Source organism: Gadus morhua, chromosome 4 (genome assembly GCF_902167405.1).
Source record: "Gadus morhua chromosome 4, gadMor3.0, whole genome shotgun sequence".
In the NCBI taxonomy this organism is placed as follows: Eukaryota; Metazoa; Chordata; class Actinopteri; order Gadiformes; family Gadidae; genus Gadus; species Gadus morhua.
In genome coordinates, this window is record NC_044051.1 from 10846690 (window position 1) to 10866950 (window position 20261).

Genomic DNA, 20261 nt, shown 5'->3' on the forward strand with positions numbered 1-20261 from the left:
AGTCTATGCTATTCCCGATTACATGTTTCAAGCTAACAACAGTTATGAATGGTTTCTTCTCCACATAATGGAGAACACCATATAAGGTTTAATGATTTTGTTAGTTAGTTAAAGACTATTAACATTGCCACTTTGCCATTCCTGCTAAAGCCAAGACAGACCAATGGTTTACCTGGATAAACAAGAACATGTAGTCGTGACTTATTTACCATTCCTCCCACTCCCAATACCTCCAGAACGCAAGCTCGTTTACCGTGTCTGTTAGAATAAACCACGTGTTGAACATGTACCCCTCCGAGCCATACCTAACCCGAGGCGACCATACCACAAAGGATCTAAATAGTTTTTTAACAGTACATATACAAAAAATACGTCAAACTATATAAAAAGTATACATCACAACTGCAGCACGATGCAGCTATAAATGTCACTTCCCTTCTGATAAAATTGGACTTCGATAATGTTTGGATTGATCAAACATAAGCAAAAAACACAAAGCCAAAGGGGGAATGGTTCTATAAAATATTTATTGAATACATGGCACTACACATTTTTTGGACTAAAACCATAACATAGTAACTGAAGACAGAACAGTAAAAGTGTTTGGTTCTATTACAGTGGTATCTTCCCTAAAGTGGGGTAAACCATGTGTATATTTGTTAAGGAAACGATGGTGTAACTATAACCATATTAAACTAATTAACACAATTATAAATATGTATTTGTCAGTACATCACATCACATGAGATCATCAAAATCACAGGAAATTGCCTTTGCCAGCTTTACCTGCACCAGAAAAATTATGGACTAGACAAATGTCCTACAATAAAAGGAATAGCTATAAAATGGATATAGTAATAACGATTACTTTTTTGCAACATTTTAATGCCTCTCTGCCTTATCTAATGTTATAGGTTATTTTTGCACTGGCAAACTCATTGGCCAGTGGCAATGCCAATTCATAGAAATCATTCTCAAAAGATGAGATGAAAGAAATGTCAGTGGCATAAGACATATTTTGTTGTGATGGACATGCTTTTCAGTACGTACTTCCCCCCTTCATGAAACTGCTATGGGCACTTTAAAAACATTCATATTAAACAAAAAAATTAAGTTGTCTATACAGGGTCCCATTCATTTGGTGTCTCCCATCAAAGATATAACGTGTCCGAACAACGACAAAAATACAGTTGTTAGTGTATTAATAAATGGTAAATATTTTAAACAAAATACCCCACACACATGTTTGAACATACATGAAAGCAATTGAAGTGACAAAGAACTTTGGTAGACTTTATATGAAACCTGAGGTAGTCAAAACCAATAAAAAAACAATATGTTTAATATAAAAAAATACCACACAATGGTAGTCCAGTAGTTGAATGATTTTTTTTCTCAATACAATCTAGCTCGGGTCAAAAATGACCCAGAAATGCATCACATTTAGGAATAGAATATTAATAATAAAAACAACCATGGACAAGCAATTTGACTGAAAGCAACGGAGAAAGGAGGTTTAGAAAACACGTTGAGGTTTTACATACGAGTAATGATCAAAAAAATGTAAATAATACTTGACATTTCTTTTCCAGTTCATTTCTAAAAAAACTAAAGATAATTGTGGGTTCATTTCCCACACACACTATGACAAGTAAAATCTTCTCGCATAGATTTGTGCAGAAATACAAGTTGCATAACCTGTGTTAGGCGCCATCTTGTGTTTTATTTGAAATGGTTTTTTTTAAGTTTGCAAACTTCAAATAAAAAATAGAAAGGCATCACGCAAATAAATTGAGACACGTACTATATATTGAAAGTCTGATTGTAATAAGAGTGGAATGTAAGTAAAACAATGACATCCACATATTCCAAATCCTAATTAAAAAATTGTATAGTTCATACAAGTATGGAATACTCTTAAATCCAATTCAAGAGGATAGTCCAGTCAAAATTATATTTATTATCCATATGTTCTACATACCCGTGATTCTCTCAATTCAAAAGGTACGATATTAACTTTAATCCAACCTCAGTGAGTATCCCCGGTAGGAATCTTATGCTAGGTATCCAACACATCCAAAATATTTGCACAAAAAACAATCACACATTACGCCACATAAGTGTATGGAAGAAAATTAAAGATATTTTATAATTTGTAGGAAAAAAAATATATAGATTTGTATCTTTGCTATCACTCATGTCTCAGTAGTGTTTCGTGGATGCTGTAATGATGACAGCATCAAGAACTAGAAATAAGTTAAGAAAATCCTTTTCCCCGATTAAAATATTGTATCATTTTTTTTATACGCCTCTTGCAAATAATACTAAATGAAAAATAGACTCTTAATAAAACATATTAGAATGAAGCATCACATTTTATCAGCATAAAGCACCAATACAATAGATTTATGAGGAACTTAAGGATTATAGAGCATACAGGCACAGCCAGATAAGTCTGCTTGAAACAGAGTTCTCTAACTCAAACACTAAGAGTACATTTATAAGAATACATATGTATACATTTGGCTTCAACGTGCCCAACAGTAACCTGTGGGCAGCATCCTAATGTTTGCCACATATATGGTTTCCTTAACAGTTCTTCTTGGTTACTACAATGCTACCACGGTAGCAAGGCAAACAATAACGGAAATGATTGAGGAAAAAAAAAAAGCTTAAAACTCTGGCCAAACAGTACCAGTTAAAGACAGATGGCTCGCTCGTTTGACAACTTAATATGTGAAGTGGTTTCAGTTCTGTCTATTTGCATATTGAATGCATTTAAAGTATAAATGATTGCATACAATTCATTCATTGACAAATAACTGATTTACACACAGAAAGAAATATGTGTGTGTTTGTGTAACCATAAAGCTACCCCATAAGGATGCCTCAATTCATCTATGAAGCGCAAACTATGGTTTCTAGACTTGATAATGCATTTAATTACAATCTTGCGCATTCTCCAGTATCTACCAAAAATAAAACTAGGATTTATATAAAATATTTATGAAAATAGACAAATTTGTACTCCAATTATTGTAACAACCACCTACAGTTTACCAAAACTGCACACCTAACAGTAGGCACAATGTTTCAATAACATCTTATTTGAAACCTCCAAAAATAGACTTTTTTTTAGTTGCACCTTAAAACTTGTGTTGACGAAAGGCCCGTTGAACAAATCTAACCTAGAGCGATAACGATGTGCCGTGTAAATGTTCAGTTGAAATGTGTAAAAAGGGTGCTACCAGTTTCTCCGGAATATGGGATGTTTGAGCAGTTCCCTGGAGCCCGGTCTGTCAGAGGGCTTCAGTTCCAGACAGCGCAGAGTGACGTCTCTTAACCCCGGGGAGAGCTGGGGTGGGATTGACGGGGCGGTAGTTGCACTGGCGATCTGAAAAACACAACATTTGCGGTCATTACGACGCATTAACTCAACCATCCAAATCCCAATACGGTGTTGAATCAGCCACTGAATGCATCATCATAGTGCCTAGGGTCTAGCCACCACGGTACCTTGAATATGAGCGCCAAGTGGTTGGAGTGTTTCTCTGCGTTCCAGGGGGGCTTGGCGCAGGACATCTCGATGATGGCGCAGCCGGCGCTCCACACGTCGCAGCTGCGGCCGTACTGCTGCCCCCGAAGCACCTTCAGAACAGACACCCAGACCCACGTTAGGGCCCGCGGTCGCACTCTGAGCCAAACGCATTAAGCACGCGCTCGGACAACTGCAGGGTGTGAGCAAGACTTCATCAACACGACACAACGGCACGAAAGAAAGATTGTTAAAACGTACAACCTTCAAATCGCAGTCACGTAATATTTTGACGTCAAAAGGGGCTGTGTGCGACAGCAGTTGGACACCTTTATGCCAACAGTACAGATTTCGTTTTAAAACAAAATAAAAATATGTTTTTCTTTGAGGAAGTGAATGACCAATCAAGACTTACTGTTTGATGTTTTTAACAATTACCTCTTAACAGAAGGAACATCAATCATTAGAATGTGTCTATTGTTGCAGCTAGGTGCAGATACTAAACATTGCTAATGAGTTTGGTTTGCAAAACCACAGGTCAAACGGTACCTCAGGAGCCATGAAGGCAATGGTTCCCAGCAGCTGGCCTTGAAACTCCCCCGCCCCTGTCCCCTTGGATGCAAGGCGGGCAGCCGCCCCAAAATCGGCCACCCGCAGCCTCTGCCCAGTGCTGTCGATGAGCAGGTTGGCCCCTGGTCAAAAAACGTGAGCAACATGTTAGGCTCTGGAAACAGACTACATATAGCTGTAGATATCCCTCCATCCATCCATCAATGGGTTTAGCCTTGATCTGAACAACATTACAACATTTTGGTTGGTAAGCCTGACTGTGCTTGGGTCCATTTGTTTTGACTATAGCGGGCTAGATTAGGTCCACCTGCCTTACCTTTGATGTCGCGGTGAATGATCTGGTTTTCGTGGAGGTATGCAAGGCCTTGGAGCAGCTGTTCTGTGTAGTTGATGACCACAGTCTCCTTGAAGGCTCCGTACTTGTTCAGCAGGTGAGACACGCTTCCCCCTGTTCACACATGCACAGAATCAACACCGGTTCCTTCTTTTCATCTTGGTCTTATGCCAGCTTTGTCTCCAACTAAACACCTTCTAAAAATGGGCATGGGGTCTTTGCTTTGTTCTAGTTTACTGCATTCAGTTTACTGCATTCTGATATGTTTAGTAGTTGCGCTTTTATAAACATACACATATTTATAACCTTGTTTCCCCACCACAGGATCATCATGCGTCATTTATTTCTCTAAAGCATAACACCTTTTCTACTTTCAGTATTTTTGCGCAGTATTTCTCCCAAGACAATTAAATATTGGGGTCGGTGCAGTAGGGATACCTATGATATACTTCTTGTTAAATAGAGGAAAGAGCATTCATGTCAACCAACATAAAGTCATATAAAAAAATAAAATAAAAAACACATTTGGACCCATTTTCTTGTTTTTTCTGCGTAAACACATTGCAGTATACCTCGCAGTATACTGTGAAACGCACTTCATCTCATTATAAAAGAAGACGTGTCTTGCGGCGGGCTTACCGGCCATCCACTCCACGAAGAGGTTGTAGTTGTTCCTCTCACAGGTGGCGCCCAGCATACGGATGATGTTGGAGTGGTTCAGATGGCCCATCATTCTGATCTCCTCCCTCAAGATCCCCACCACCTCCTCCTGCTCAGAGGACGTGTTCCGCACGTAGGTCACCTAGGAAAGGGAAGGAAAACAACAGCTCTAGTGTCCCCCAAAGCATTGAAGCGGTCCACCGGGTGACTAAGAACTAATATAGGAGGATTCATGGCTCATTACAAAGTCACAAACGTCAACGCCATTGCAGAGAGAATTGGATTTTCTTTTAGCATTGAACAAACTTCAAAGGGAACAGAACATGTTGGAGGAGGGAAGGACCTCACCTGTTTAACCGCCATGAGGGTGCCAGTGTCGACGTCTTGGGCCTGGTAGCAGGATGAGAAGGCCCCCAGGCCAATCTGCTGACCCTTGATCCACTCGTTGCCCTCTTTGTAGGGTTGCTTTGCTTTGGTATGGCCAGTCAGAGTCCCTGGGGTCTAAAGACGGAGGATATGTGCCATACAGTGTTGGAATATTTCATATTTGTGTAGGCGTATAGTGGCTAACTAGTGGCTTGTACTGGCCTGTATTGTCAGGTTCCAGTAGGTACTTCCACAAATCGTGGCATCTTCTGCAACAGCACCGTATAGCCATGTTTCAGGTCAACATGATGCGGTTCCTTTATAGGTTTATATAATTGCGTATCATTACCGCTAGATAACCCTTAATTCTACTCACTTCTTTCATTTAAAAAGACTCGCGAGCCTCACATAATATGGCCATGTGAGGTATTGATCTGGGCAAAGAAGTCCACTCAAATGTAGTACCTGCATGATGATGATGTCGCCGTCCTTTTCAACTTGAAGCTGAGGAATGATGGGCAGGGCGTCTTGGGATTTCGACATCTCCATCACCAAGGTCAAGGCCTCCTCTTCCTCCGCCTCGATCTTCGCCTTGCACTTCTGACTCTCGGACACGTGGTCACCGTACGTGTTCGAGTCCTGCTCGTCTCGCTGCACCGGAGCAAAGACCGTCGACCCCGAGCGGAGCGCGTCCCCCGGCATCGGCAGATCAAAACCGAGGACGTCCTTCAAGGACGTGCGGAGGTCCACCACGGTGTCCGAGGGACAGAGGTCCTCCTGAACCGGAATGAAACACACATCCTCGTTCATGACGACGGTGTTGTCGACGCTCCTCGTCCCGAGGGCGTCGGTGTGCTGGTCGGCGCAGTGCAGAACCAGCTCTATCTCGTCTTTACACGAGACAGGGGGTGCCGGGCAGGCCTTGTGCACGGAAGAGGCGGAGCCCGCGTGGGAGCACTTTGGTTTATAAAGCTGGCTGGAAGGAGGGAGCGCGGCGGGGTACTTGCTGGGACTAAAGTAGGACAAGGGGGCTTGAGACGTGGAACTTAAAGAAAGAGGACACGTGGGATTCGAGGTAAGGCCGTTCAGACAGTGGTCTTGGAGACTGTTTCCCATCTGAGCTGAAGGCTTTTGGTTCCCGGCTTGGAATCCACCAATGGTGGCGATGGAGAGCTTGTTGTGATATCCGCTGAGAGACGTGGCAGCTAGTTTCTCCGTGATGGTCTCCTCGTGACATTCTCCCACCTTGCCAACGAGAGTGTGTCCGGTCATGGAGACGTCGAGTTTGTTCTGTAGTGCAGAGGGTTTAAAGAGAGCGCCACCGGCCTGCTCCTGTCCCAGGCTCATTCTGTCCACGCTCTGAGGGTCAATGTTAATTTGATCCAAGATGTCCATCTCCTCGGCCATCGCCAAAAGGCGGCAGCGCATGCGGGCGTTGTGGGTGGAGCTGGTGACACTGAGCATGTCCAGGAGCTTGATGAAGACTTGCGGCACGTGGGTCACCATTCGTGCCGCGCTCAGGAATACACAGCGGGACATTTTCCCGACCATTGCGTGTGAGTTATCGATGGATTTTAGGGCAAAACTGAGCAAAGGGAGCAGCTTCTGGTACCTGGATAGAGATCAAGAGGAAGTACACAAGTCATTCCTGCTGTACGTTTGACCCCTCTTACTCGTTAGGCTTGGACGGTGTCACGTATTACCTGTGAATGTAAACTAGGCCTGAAAGTACTTACCGCTCAACAATGTTTTGAGTCTGCTTGGAGGACGTTCCTCCGGAGATGATGTGTGGATAGAAATCAGCTGGGAACTCCAACAAGAGCCTTTCAATCAGGTTCAAGCGTCCCAGGAGACCTTGCCAGTTATTAGCCTCCGTCTGAATCCCCATGATGCAGTTCAGCACAAAGTCCACCCCGCCAACACCGACAGAACCTGCAAACGGAACGATGGATGTTAAGCGGGTCAGGTTGTTGATCATGTTGAAATGTCAACATGGACAGATAAATGCACAGAAACGGAAATAGGCTATGCAGGTTCATATGACATTCAAGAGTATCATCAATTTCCATTTTTTTCATGCAATTTGATTTGTTTCACTTTATACGTATTCTTCTGTCTGACCCATTTGCAGAGACCTGGCATGCTTGCGTCGACCTTAACCAATCCCTAACTGGATAACAGTTTCCTAATAGACGTTGCGCTCTGATCGAAAGCTTTTTTTTTTGCAGCTTCAATGGCAAAATTGAAGCCGAGCCTAGTATCACTCAAATAACCGACAACAGACCCTGAATCACAGAACATTAAAAAAACAACAACAACGATTAAAGGGCTGCAGCCAGGCAACACCCCTCATGAATTGTGTCGCAATTATAAATCATCCAGATGAATCTAAAAAGTATCTTCGTATCTACCTGCTTTGGAGATTTCTCTTCCCGTGGCCAACTCTCCAGCTTGGCCCTTGCACAATTCAAGAAGAGTGGATACTGACAGCTGACTGGTACGACTAAAAGCACAAAAGGGGGAAAAAGCATTTGTTTTTTTAACTGCACATTTAACTTTGGAACGTTGATTTACTGCTCATTAAAGAGGAAAAATGTAAATCCATGTATTAAAGTCAGGGAGAGACCCAACAGTCTCTTTCATACTCCTCGGTGCATTCCATCGTTTCTCTACATGCAGTGAGCAATGTCAGCCCGACCCTGCAAGATCTTTAATGACCCTCAAAACCGTAGGAGCCACAGTAGAATACTGTACCTGTTGGCATCTGCACACTTCACCAGGATGGTCTCCATGACGGGCTGGAGAAGCTGCTGTAGGCTCGCACATTCAGAGACCGAATGGCACGGGGTGTGCACCAGCATAGCCCTCAAGGTTTTCTATGGACAGGTGAGGCATTGTTTAGCATTCTGAATGAATGCAAAATGTATTACTATTATTTAACATTTATGGGGAAAGAGCAAAAGAAAGTGAAGGGAGGTTTATGAGTGACGCCTCACCACGGCAGCCACATAGACTTTGTAGACGGGGTCGGCGCACACCATCGACAGGACACTGCAGCAGGACCTCAGCACCACGTCTCGCGACATCGGAGTGGGACCATGGCCCATCCTGGTCGCCGTGGCTCCCTGCACCGCCCCGGGATGGCGCTCGGCGTGGGCCAGGACCAGCGCCCGGCTGACGTCCCGCGCGAGGCTTCGGAGGGCCATCTCCCGGATGTTCCAGTTTCGGGAGAACAGGTACTCCACAAGCTCCTTCCCGAACACCTGTGAGGGATTCAATACTCTGATGTAAAGACAAGTTTACATTTCTACTCGCCCCCCCCCCACCAAAAAACGGATTTAAAAAAAAATATTAAGTGATCATACTAAAGAGGAAGAATGAGAGAGAAATGTGCTCACCTTAATCCATGGCTCAGCCAGCTCTTTGTATGACTGAGGTATCTGTTGAGCGGTGTAGTTGGGAAGGCTAAACGGCCCTTCTTGTGAGGAAGCCCCAGGGTGGACATTTTGAAAGGAGGATGATGACGGTTGGGAATGTTTATGGCCTGAGGAAGCCTCGCTAGACACTGAGGACTCAAGGCTGAGGGATGACACCACAAAGTCAGTAGCAGTCATTTGATCCATTGAGCATCAGACACCGAGTTAATGGTTTTATACAGTCCAATTGAGTGGTGTTCGTGACTCATTCATTTGATCTTGTGCTTCACATGCTTGAGATGATTTGCTGCAGTTTCGTACAAAACTCGACAGCGAGTGCTTTAACATGCACTGCTCATTCTGAACAGTTCGAATCTCAGAACATGCTCTTGTTTATGCATTTGATTGTACAGGTCAGGGTAACCAGGTTCCCACTGAAACCTTTGATGTGTGTGCAAGTAAACATACTTATAGTGAAGTGAACTAATTTGATATCAAAATAACAACAATCTAAATTACCTGCAAAAATCGTGAGACTTCCACTTGGCTCTACACAGCGGGCAGATTAGGCTTTCTTGGTTTCTCCGACATTCCTCGGCCCCTGGGTGATGCAACAGCTTGTTGAGAATAATACAATTACAATGACAAACTCAGACTCTAAGATGGAACTATGAACAATGAAATGGGATGATGGTGGGGGGGGTTTAACGTATCGTGAATACTATTGCTCTCTCTTTCTTCTTCTGATGCAAGATGCAAACCTTTAGCAAAAGAGCTACAGAATTGGTGTGAATATACAGCCCTTGTGCTAATGGTTGTTAACGATACAGCATTAACAATATCTACATTCGTCGGGATCGCCTTTCTCTTGTTACGCATACAGTAATAGTGCATAATGACATCTATCGGTTAGACTGTTCATTGAAGGAGAGATTCAAAATCGATGGACCAACTTACAAATGGACATGCAATGGTGGTGAAGTTTGTTCCTGCAGCCCTCCACACACACCGTTAGACTCTCCTCATCCAGCATGTCCAACAGGCAAATGGGACACATCTGCTCCTCCTCATTCTTCAAACTGGTGGGAGAGAGCACGTATGGTCGTAAATACACACCTACATCAATTAAAACCGAATGAGAGAGTGTGTGCGTGTGTGTTTGTGAGTGCGAGTGCGTGTGCGTGGACTAACCCGTTTTCGTTAGTGGGGATGGGAATGCCTGATGTACTTGTGCTGGGGGAGTTTGACACCGTCTTTTGGGTGGTGCTGCGAGACAGGGCCTCGATCCGGGAGCTTCTCCGGGTGTGATACTTCTGAAACAAGCTCTCCACCTAGATGGCATTGAAACAAAAAAAAGGCATAACTCTTAGAATTCTCTAAATAAAATAGGACAACTGAATGGGAAACAGGCACTGTAATAGATATGTATTTTGTGCCAAAATAATTGGTTGAATGAAACAGAATTCTGCCTTTACCGTTGACTACTTACTAGTAAAAAAAGGTATAGGTTTGGCTTTTCTTTTTTTGACACAAAATTCATTGCAACTCAAGACCCAAAAATAATATCTAAGAATGATGAATTATCATCTTGTATTATATCCTGGTTACCTCAAAGTTCCTGAGCGTCTTTCTCCAGAGCAGGGGGTCGGAGTGCTCCAGCTGAAAAACCCTGAGCATGACGAACAGGACATGGATGCAGAAGGCTCCTCGGACACAGCTACAAGTCTGCAAAGAGAGGTCATGTGATGCTTCATTCAAATGGACCAAAACTAAACCCAGCTACCAAATCAACATTTTGGAAGAACACTAGCCTAGATTGAGTTTCTGTGGTGATGTGATGTAATCACAATAAAGACATCCTTTGGACTCTCAGATTCAGTTGAATGAACAATGGATGTCATCTATTAACAAGTCAGACTACAATTTGATAGAATGCCAAAGCTGTCGAGGTTTCCATTATGTACAACACAAGCAGCAAATGTTAATTGATGCACTTAAAAAAAAACGCAAACCTAGAACGAATATTAATTTCAATGTATAATATTCAACATAAAATATTAATTTGTTGCCACGGGTGATTCTGTTGCTGCAGCATATCCTACCTGTGGGCCAATGAAAACACGGTACTTGTTGTCGGGGCTGTCTCCACCAATGAGAAACGAGTTGGGTCCTATCTGCTGGAGCAGGTAGAGACGGGCCCTCATGACCTTGTTCACGCGCCGACTCGTCTCCTCGGGACTGTAGGGAGAGAAGCCGTCGGGGGACGGGGCTCTCCGTGGGGGGGTGACTCGGCCACTTTGAAACTGCACGGCAACAAGAGAGCCAGCATGAAGCTAATGAGCATCGGGCACAAAGTGATGATGACGCAAGCAACGGCGGTGGGCTCTTGGGAGGTTGAGTCACACCCCACTCCCCACATGGCGTTTGTGATACTTTAAATGCTTCAGGCACCGTTTAGAATTGGGAAATATATAAGTTAATGGAAGTTAATAAATGCTACTCTTTTTAAAAGGACACACTTACAAAAAGGATACTATATAATATAATACATTTTTCAGTAACTTAGGGAGCTGAATAAGGATACTAGATATTATCATATCTGATTTAAATAGGGTTTATACTAAAATGTAGTGTCCTGTCCAAATGTTCATATTGAGTTCAGTGTTTCCCCCAGAAAATGTCTTCGTCAAGGTGGTCAAGGCGCGGGGGGGTTGGGGGATCTCCGTTTCAATTCAATTCAAAAAGCTTTATGGCACGACCAATGTTTTTGAACAGTATTACCGATGCATTATTGATCTTATTTTTTTAAACCTGATGGAAGTATGTTTTCTTTCCCTACGAGAGTTTTCTAATTTGTTAATGCATAATAATTGTAAAATAATTATAAAAAAATACTTTTTTTTTTTTTATATATATATATATATATATATATTAGAGCTGTCAAGCGATTAAAATATTTAATCGTGATTAATCGCATTAATGTCATAGTTAACTCTAATTAATCGCGATTAATCGCAAATCATTTTTCTATGCTAAATATCCCTTGATTTTTTTGTCCCATAATTCTTCTAATTTTAATTCTCTTATCAACATGGTGAAGTGCATTGGCTTGCCTTGTGCAAATGATTTTTTATTGATAACAACATTGGCATATACACTGATCAAAACAGGACGATACAAAAAAAAGAGCCTATAGTGCAATTAAACGACTGCTTTGAACAAATGTCATTTGAACATAGCAGTCAGGCTACTGCTTCTTTGTTTTGAGCCAAAGAAAAAAAAAAAAAAATTTTTTTTTTTTTTTTTTATAAAATAATTGCGTTAATCGCGCGATAAAAAAATTAACGCCGTTAAATTTGGCCGTTAATAACGCGTTTAACTGACAGCTCTAATATATATACATTGGTAGTCAAGGCGGGGCCCTATTGTTGTTAAGGCGGCCGCCTTAACAACACAGTGCTGGGGGAAACACATTACACATCTCCATAAGGATGCCACTTACGGGTATTGGAGAGGCCCTCCTCCTACGCATCCCAGGCGAGTCTGGCCTCCGGGGGCCCTTGGAAGAGGACCACTGGGGGGCCGAGCCCGGGGTAGGACTACAACGGCTGCCACTCTGGGAGGAGGAGGAGCCCGACGGGCCCTCAGACCCGGCGTCAGGGCCCTGGGGCCCGGCGTCCCTCTCCGTTAATCTCAGGGGAATCGGCTTCACTATCTGAGCAGACCAAAAGGGAGGGACAACAGACCACAGGTCAACTCAATGCTGTAGCACAAACTGGAGGTCAGCATGGTTGAACACATTGGGTGATACGCTGGATGTTAAGACTGACGTTTAACAAAATGAGCATGCCAAACATTTGAATTATATCAATAGCCTTATATACTATAAAATAGGTTAATATAGTAAATTGTAGGCTAATTTAAATACATCCATGAAATTAAAAATTGGCATATATATTAAACGTGCACATCTCGTTTTTGACTTATTTTATTAACCGTTTTGGTTGCCCCTTCAAAGTTTTTAGTTGTAGCTGTATCATTAGCTTAAACATACAATAACAAAATTATTATTACTTTAGGTTACCCATGGTTCATAGCATATGTAAGCCTAATGCAGTTGATTCAGGCCTATTAGAATGTGCTGTAGGTAAGATCGATGTCCTTTGTTAAAATGTGTCGTCCATCAGGCATAAGTGTAGCCTGGCTAAAGCCAGACCTTATCTCAATCTACATTGAGAAGAGGTCTGGGAACCACACATTCATTTTCTCGTATTTGAGGCATGGTTTACGATTGCCCAGAGCCGTTCATTGGGCGCTACGAATGTCTATCATACGAGTCTGTACGTAGCTCATAGCCAATCGTATCGATTATACCAGATGACGTATGTAGAGCTACAGAAATTCGATGAGGAAGAAGCAGGCCCAAAGCTGTGCATACTTCCGCAATCCACCAGTGCTCAGCGGCCAAGCCTGGTATTGCAGCTGTTTTAGAGGGCTGTGGACGGGTCCGTCAGTTCATGGAGGTCCGGAAGTAGATATCTCTGTTCACTCCAATACAAGTGGTGTTGCCATGTGCCATTGAGCAGTTTTCAGAGGAATGAATGGGCGGCCATGTTTTAGTCCGCTGTCCTTTCTTTAATAGGTCCATGGGAAGAAGACGATGGGTGCGTCGCATAGACGTCGTCATCGTCTTGCCGTCCCTCCCCATTCTGTGATTGGTTCCCCATCTCAGGCGAATATCGGATCCATGGAATCCAGGCTGCCTAGCAGCGCGAAATGAAATTGCGCGCAAGGCAGCATGGGTATACCCAGGCTAGCATTAGTGTAGGAAATATAAGAATATCCGTTCCAAGTTGACTTTGCTGCATGAGACAATTTATCTTTTAAGACTGCCCCTGTCCAATTTCTGACCAATCAGGGCATCCCTTTTCGGATTGGTTTGGGGAATGCAACACTTCTTAAACGCAGAGAAACTTAGGAAGGGATGGAGTCATTTTCTTTTCAAAACATTGCGTCTGCTCTCTTGCCAGCTCTCAAATCTTGCCTAGAGCAGCCTATATATAAACCCACAATGTTTGACTGAGCGAATTTGAGTCGACACCGAACAATGATTCGGCTCTTCCAATAATAGAGTATAGCCCTACGCTATAACTCGCCTCTCTCTCTGAAGCGTTTGCCCCTCCACTAAACTTGTTTTGGTGGGAAACCCTTATAAGGGCGTTTGTATTTTTCTGTGTACGGTCGTATGATTCTTCCATACCACTGGGCCTTTGCGGTTGCGTCTCTCCAGCCACTCATGCTTCCAGGTGGGCATGCATGTGGCTTTGAGTTTCTCCCGGATCATCCGCTCCTCCGGCCGGTCCTCGATCTTCTGCAGTCCCCTTGGGGTCAGCTTCGTCGCCATATCATAGCTTAAAACCACAAGAAAGACCAGCATTACAGAGAGAACTCGCTGTACTAAAGAAAGATTACTGCCATGTTTTAACCTGATTAACGTCGGGATCATTCATTTCAGATTAAAATAAAACTATTTATTGTATGCATGGGCTTCATTGTAATCGTCTGCATTTATAACACCAATGATATATTGTTACCTTTAAAGTTGATACACTTCATTACATTGTATCGTGGATGAGACAAAATAACTACAATCTTTTCATTTTTCTGTTTTGTCATCCAAGGATTCTCTCTCGTTTGGCGGTTAGAGTAGACGACAACATGTCTGCCTTCAGTCTGAATAAAAGGTTGTATTGTGGCCACCCCCACACATCTCAAGTAACAGCTATCCCAAATTGCCATGATCCAAGACAAAGGCGCATTGTTTCTTGTGCAGGTGGGACATGAAGAAGCCAGCAGGCAGGAGGTCAAATTCAAACCTCCACGTAAGCAAAGAGTGTGCCCCAGTCAATGGTAGCTGCGCACACACCCTTTCTCATGGTCAGGCACTCCCAAAATCAGGTTTCCTCCTTACACAATCCCTGCTGCAGGGGACAGCGGCTCCAAAGAGAGTACAAGTAGTATAAAGATGAAAGAAGAGGGTTTGCAACCAGAGACACATTTTAGTTATAAATATATGCAACTAAAAAGTGTCTCATGACACATCTGATCTACCTGGGTGGCAATATGTTTGTCAATGGATGCGATGCTTTTAAATCCCAGTTTATTATACTAGGATTTGTGTTCTCTATTCAATTTGGAAACATGAAACGAGAAAATGAATTGAATTAACACACGTATAAGAAAGATGTTGGAAGGAGGGACGGGAGCAGGAAGGGACCTCACAAAACTTTATTAGAACTAAAAGAATGTGGCTGAACAGACGGTAGTTCATTAGAATTGATTATAATTTACTATAGGAAAATGCACTTGCAGTGCACTCTGGAGCACGGTACCATGAACTCGCTTCCTCTCAGATTACATTGTTGTTTCTGAATTTAAAAAGAAACTCGCTGGTTGAGTCAACGGGGCGATGCAAGTAGCGGAGGCCAAGAATCGTGATACTCCCTTGAATGCATGGCATACCTCTGTTTTCACATCGAGGCAGGAACCTCTTCGGTGAAAGATGCCGATTCCTCATAACAATCTTGGTCAGACGATATATCCATCATTGATAATAAGCACAACACTACTCCGTCCTTCGTCTTCCAACCCTGGGGTTCCGGTTCGAGCCCCAGCTGAAGGGCGGCGGCGGTGGTGTCACGAGAACTACTTCCATTAAGCTGCTAAGCTCAAAATCTCATGTTACAATAGAGCCCATCAATCATCGATATGCAGGTTAGATACATAATACTGAAACACAAGCTGTGGCAAGTTTACAGCGTCGAGCTAGGACAACAGAGATACCTTACTTTCTAGGTTCACACCAAGAGCTGTGGTGAGCAAAGACAATTCACTGACCCCTAAACTATAGAAGCCTATAGTGCCATTTACAGCCCTGTGCAAATCTAAAACATGGCTGGCAAAAGAAAGGTACTTATCCAACATGCACCAAGGGATTACACAATGATTCGAGGCCTATAATTTCAGTTCAAAACCATCAAAGAGTTTAGTTGAAAGCCAACTACCAGTTGAAACTGAACATTATCAATTTTTCTGGCAACATCGTCTCCCTGCAAGGGTGTGTTTGCCCCCAAACTCAAAAAATATATATCACATCCCTAAAGTATTCCAACCATGACAGAAATGTACTGCATAGCTATTATAGATTTAAAAAATAATCACTAAGAAAACTGTTCTAGCCTTCCTTTAATACTTACAATCTAAGTCAAAATAATTCAACATTTAACCTTACTTTTATTTCCATCCCTGGCATGGAACACTTTGACCCACACAAAGACCCAGGCTTTGTGTTTTCAATAAGGAGTGTCAATCAAAATGTAACAGGGCAAATAGCCGACCAACATTCCAAAACAAAAGTCCTAAAATAACACATTGTGACAGAATGGGCCGAGTTCTCCTCAGAAAAAACAACCGGTGTTGGTTGAAACCGTTAAAATAATAGGTTGTGCATCATAAACTAAAGGAAAACTGACAATAGACTGAGTGTTGCGTTCAAATAAAAAGACGACAAGATATTTGAGTTGCAAAACCACATAAATCGAACGTTTGAGAGCCTTATATTATTTTAAAAAGCATACCTATAAATATATGAAAATGTACAATGCATTGTTATCAGCTGAAGTCCAAATGCATGTAATATATTATACCGTGGAACACACAGGTCTACAGACTTAGTCGCCACAAACAACTTGTTAATAACAACTTAATAGTAATTGAGTAAAGTTATTGAAAAGTAGGCCAATTCAAGTCAATCCTATTTGCATAACATCAGCAAAATAATGTGTCCATTATACCCGACAAGTTAGAAAGGTGTGCAAGGAATGTGGATTTGAATTTACATAAATGCTATACATATTGTGAATTATCATAGCCCAAGGCCTTTGACATGCAGGCGCCTTCTTACAACTATTTTTTGACCATGTCAACACAATCGACAGATTTAATTGTAAACCATTTTAAAGTCATACGTAAAGCGACATACTAAGATTGTTCCTCAAGGTGTTTGGCTCCATGGGACATGATCCCATCTTTAGCAATGTCCATTTAAAAAAATTGAACTTTAATTTAAATCACTGTGAAAGAGGCTGAAATCCTCTGAGCACCCAGTTGGCAAGTTCAACCACCTTTTGCATTTATCTAAATGGCAAGGCACCGTCCGTGACCATAAACTACTAAGTCGTTCATAGCTCCAGACCGTTGCATTACAGACTGCTGTTTGGATCGTCGCCAGGCTTATACCCTGTCAAAGGCAATGCAAAGAAACGCATGATTTACACATGACAACGTTTTCATCAATTATCGCACAGGGAATTCAAGCGGTCACTTTGCAAACCGTTACCGTTACCTGTTATGCGTGGCGTTAACTTCCAGTGACAATCCCGAAGTCGCGTCAAACAGCCCGTACTGCTCACCGCAGTGAACTACGGAAGTTTTGGACTTTTTCTCTGCGTCTGAAAGTCTACATTTGGAGTCCGTTAAAAGCGTCGCAGGAATGCATTGCTCTGTATAGTCGTTGAGATGGCAAACGTTTGACTTTCGGAACTGCTTTAAATCCGGCGAGGAGCTTGACAAAACGTGACTGCGTTGCTGCGATGTTATCGGAAGCCTCTCCAGCGACTCTGAGGCACTGAGCGCCTCACTCCTGACTTTAGATATGTCTCGGCGCCTCCAGTGTGAAAGTTCCCCATGGCACGAATTCGACTTGTTCAAACTACTGTGGACATCAGTGTTACTTGAGTTTCCCTGAGCACTGATTCCAGAGTTTACGGCGGTAGTTTCGTCCAGTATACCCGGTGACGATGTACGGCTCGCCGCCGTCGCCATTTTCTATCCCGTAGTCAGCGTTGGATCATGGCTGTAGGATCCGTGTTTTTGTGTGAAGGGGGAGTGCAGGAAGGAGCGCTGTAACTCTAGCAATAACAACAAAGCACTTCCGGCCAAACATTTTCAGCTTCATGTTCAGCAGGAGAGTGGCAAAGTTGCACGGCTACTATGGTGTGATTCATAACTCATCATTCGTATGGTTGTTCATTTGGAAATCATGGAATGTTATACGTTAGTCAACTGTGTAGGAGGCAACAGGAAATGGATAGAAAATTATCAATCCACAATAAAGGGGAACTTTTAACTTTATTTTAACATGAATCCTGATGATGGAACAGTAGATAGAAACTAACCCAAGAAAGAAAACATAGGATAAATCATAAAGAATTCTCATCAATTTAATTTGAGGCCCACATGACCCAAAATGGAAAAATATGAGAAATATGTGTGAAACACCAAATTATATCCTATAACACAAAGCCATTATGGCATTATATGATACAACTAATTATAAATGATATCAATAACTGAATACACTGTCTTCCTTTGTTTTATTTATTCATTTTCAATACAATTTTACTTCTACATGCATTTTTCCCCATTGGTAAGTATTGCTAGAACATTGATACAGCCTATAATGTTGAATACATATATCTATTTTAGATTATTAACATTAATATGCATATGATCTTGTCTTTTCTTTCAGACATACTCATCATATTCATGTCACTATGAAATGCTCCTTATCTTGTCTCCACCAGCGAGTTCTACTTTTCATTTCTTGTTTTCTGCCCAATCATTGATCGGTTATTTTTATCGGCTGTTTTTTTGTTCTCCTAAGTACCATGCCAGTTCCTTGGGTCGTCTCATTCTGGGCCAAGCAGGCTAGCCAATCAAGCTGTGGTAAGTGTTGAGTGAAAATCAAACAAGAGGCCTTTTTTCCCACTCCTTCAGGATGTAGCTCAAACTTGTGGCATAAACAAAGTGTTTGGTCTTTATGTCCACCTACAGGTCCTCCCACTGGTATATGATTCTGTCTAGTGCTGACCTCCTCATCCATCCTATGTACTGCGATCATCCATTGGTCTGAATGTGACACTGGCCTAACAAACACCTGGCTGTTACTCAACTTCTGACACAACTTGTTGCAAGGACGAGAGAGATTTAAGTTGTGGATGTTACGAGACAAAAAATGTGTCAAGGAGATGAACTTTGAAAGTAGCTGGGCCTTTATTTATTTTTTTATTATAAATAACATGACACATACTGTATAATCAAATGTCATTAGTACAGTGTTAATAAGTTAAATATGTTCACCTGTATGTGTTCCCTTGTCTATTTAACTTGGCCACATCCATGTGTTCTTTGTCAGATTGTACAGTATGTTGACATAGCATGAATTTGTCTCGTATCCACCAGTGAGTTTTCATTTCTTATATTCTGCACAATCATTGATCGGTTGCTCTTAGTTCCTGTTTGTTGTTCTCCTTTTACCATCCTAGTTCTTTGAGCCGTCTCCGTCTGGGCTTATCAGGCTAGCCAAGCACACATTCCAAATGTAGCATTATATTTAGTAAATTATGTGTTGTGTAGTGTAGTGTGTCAAAAACCCAACCTCCTAACTGCAAGAGAGCATAAGTGCCTACAAAGCAGACACAACGTTTCCAACTATCATGCTCAGCTCTCACTTTTCTCCCCTCTCACAGCCAGAGCTAACTATGCCTCATCTTAGGTCCCAAATCCCTGCGCAGCATAGCAGTGGATCTGTACATTGTGGTGACAAAAGATGTTTGGAAGGGAATATAATAATAGAAGTGAAGGGAACCTAACATTGACGCCTGTGGAACATCCGGTGTAATGGTGGACCTGTCTGACCTGTGGTTCCTTGGCTTTATGAAGTGTTTAATGGTTGTGTAGGAGATAAACAAATGAAGAGCGACCCAGTGTGCAGCCAGGTGTTCCAGAAGAACAGTGTGGGAGGTGTTGTCAAAGGCAGCAGCGACGTTGGTTACCTGTATATCTTGTCGACCAAAATGCAATTTCCGGATGAGGTCATTGGTGAGGACCCATGGTGGTGGACACCCAAGCACACGGAAAGGGCGAGAATATACACTGAACAAATCAGTGGTGAGAGAGAAACAACGGTTTGGTTGGAATTGTTATTGCCGTCTATGCTTTGGAATCTCATGCAACAGAACCTTTTCAGAAATACATGCCCATATCCTGGAGGGCCAGTGTCAGATGGACAATGTGCTCATCTGGGGAGCCACACAGAGAGAGCACGATGAGAGGCTACAGAGGGTTTTGTCACCACTGAAGGAGCCGAGATTGACGCTCAATGTCAAGTGTGAGTTCTCAAAGAGTAGGATAAAGCTCCCTGGGCAGGTGATCGAGGCGTTTGGGGATCAGTGCTGACACCGATAACGTGAACGCACTGAAAGCCTTTGAGGGCATCGAAGAAGAATTGACGACAACCCCATGCCTAGTACTGGACAAC

The 20261-nt window shown here is 42.5% G+C and overlaps 1 protein-coding gene across 1 annotated transcript; it reads right to left on the minus strand.

The window, feature by feature from the left end:
* Positions 1-508: 508 nt before the first annotated feature.
* On the minus strand, positions 509-17895 carry map3k1 (mitogen-activated protein kinase kinase kinase 1, E3 ubiquitin protein ligase). Its single transcript, XM_030354119.1, has 20 exons — positions 17286-17895; positions 14142-14292; positions 12384-12596; positions 10984-11184; positions 10490-10606; positions 10073-10212; positions 9839-9960; positions 9401-9482; positions 8864-9044; positions 8462-8728; positions 8220-8341; positions 7877-7968; positions 7202-7397; positions 5931-7077; positions 5448-5600; positions 5079-5241; positions 4422-4553; positions 4085-4227; positions 3517-3648; positions 509-3394 (listed from the first exon to the last, which is right to left on the minus strand). Exons 1-20 carry the CDS (start codon positions 17762-17764, stop codon positions 3245-3247), a joined length of 4383 nt encoding a protein of 1460 aa, XP_030209979.1. The 5' UTR covers positions 17765-17895; the 3' UTR covers positions 509-3244.
* Positions 17896-20261: the final 2366 nt, after the last annotated feature.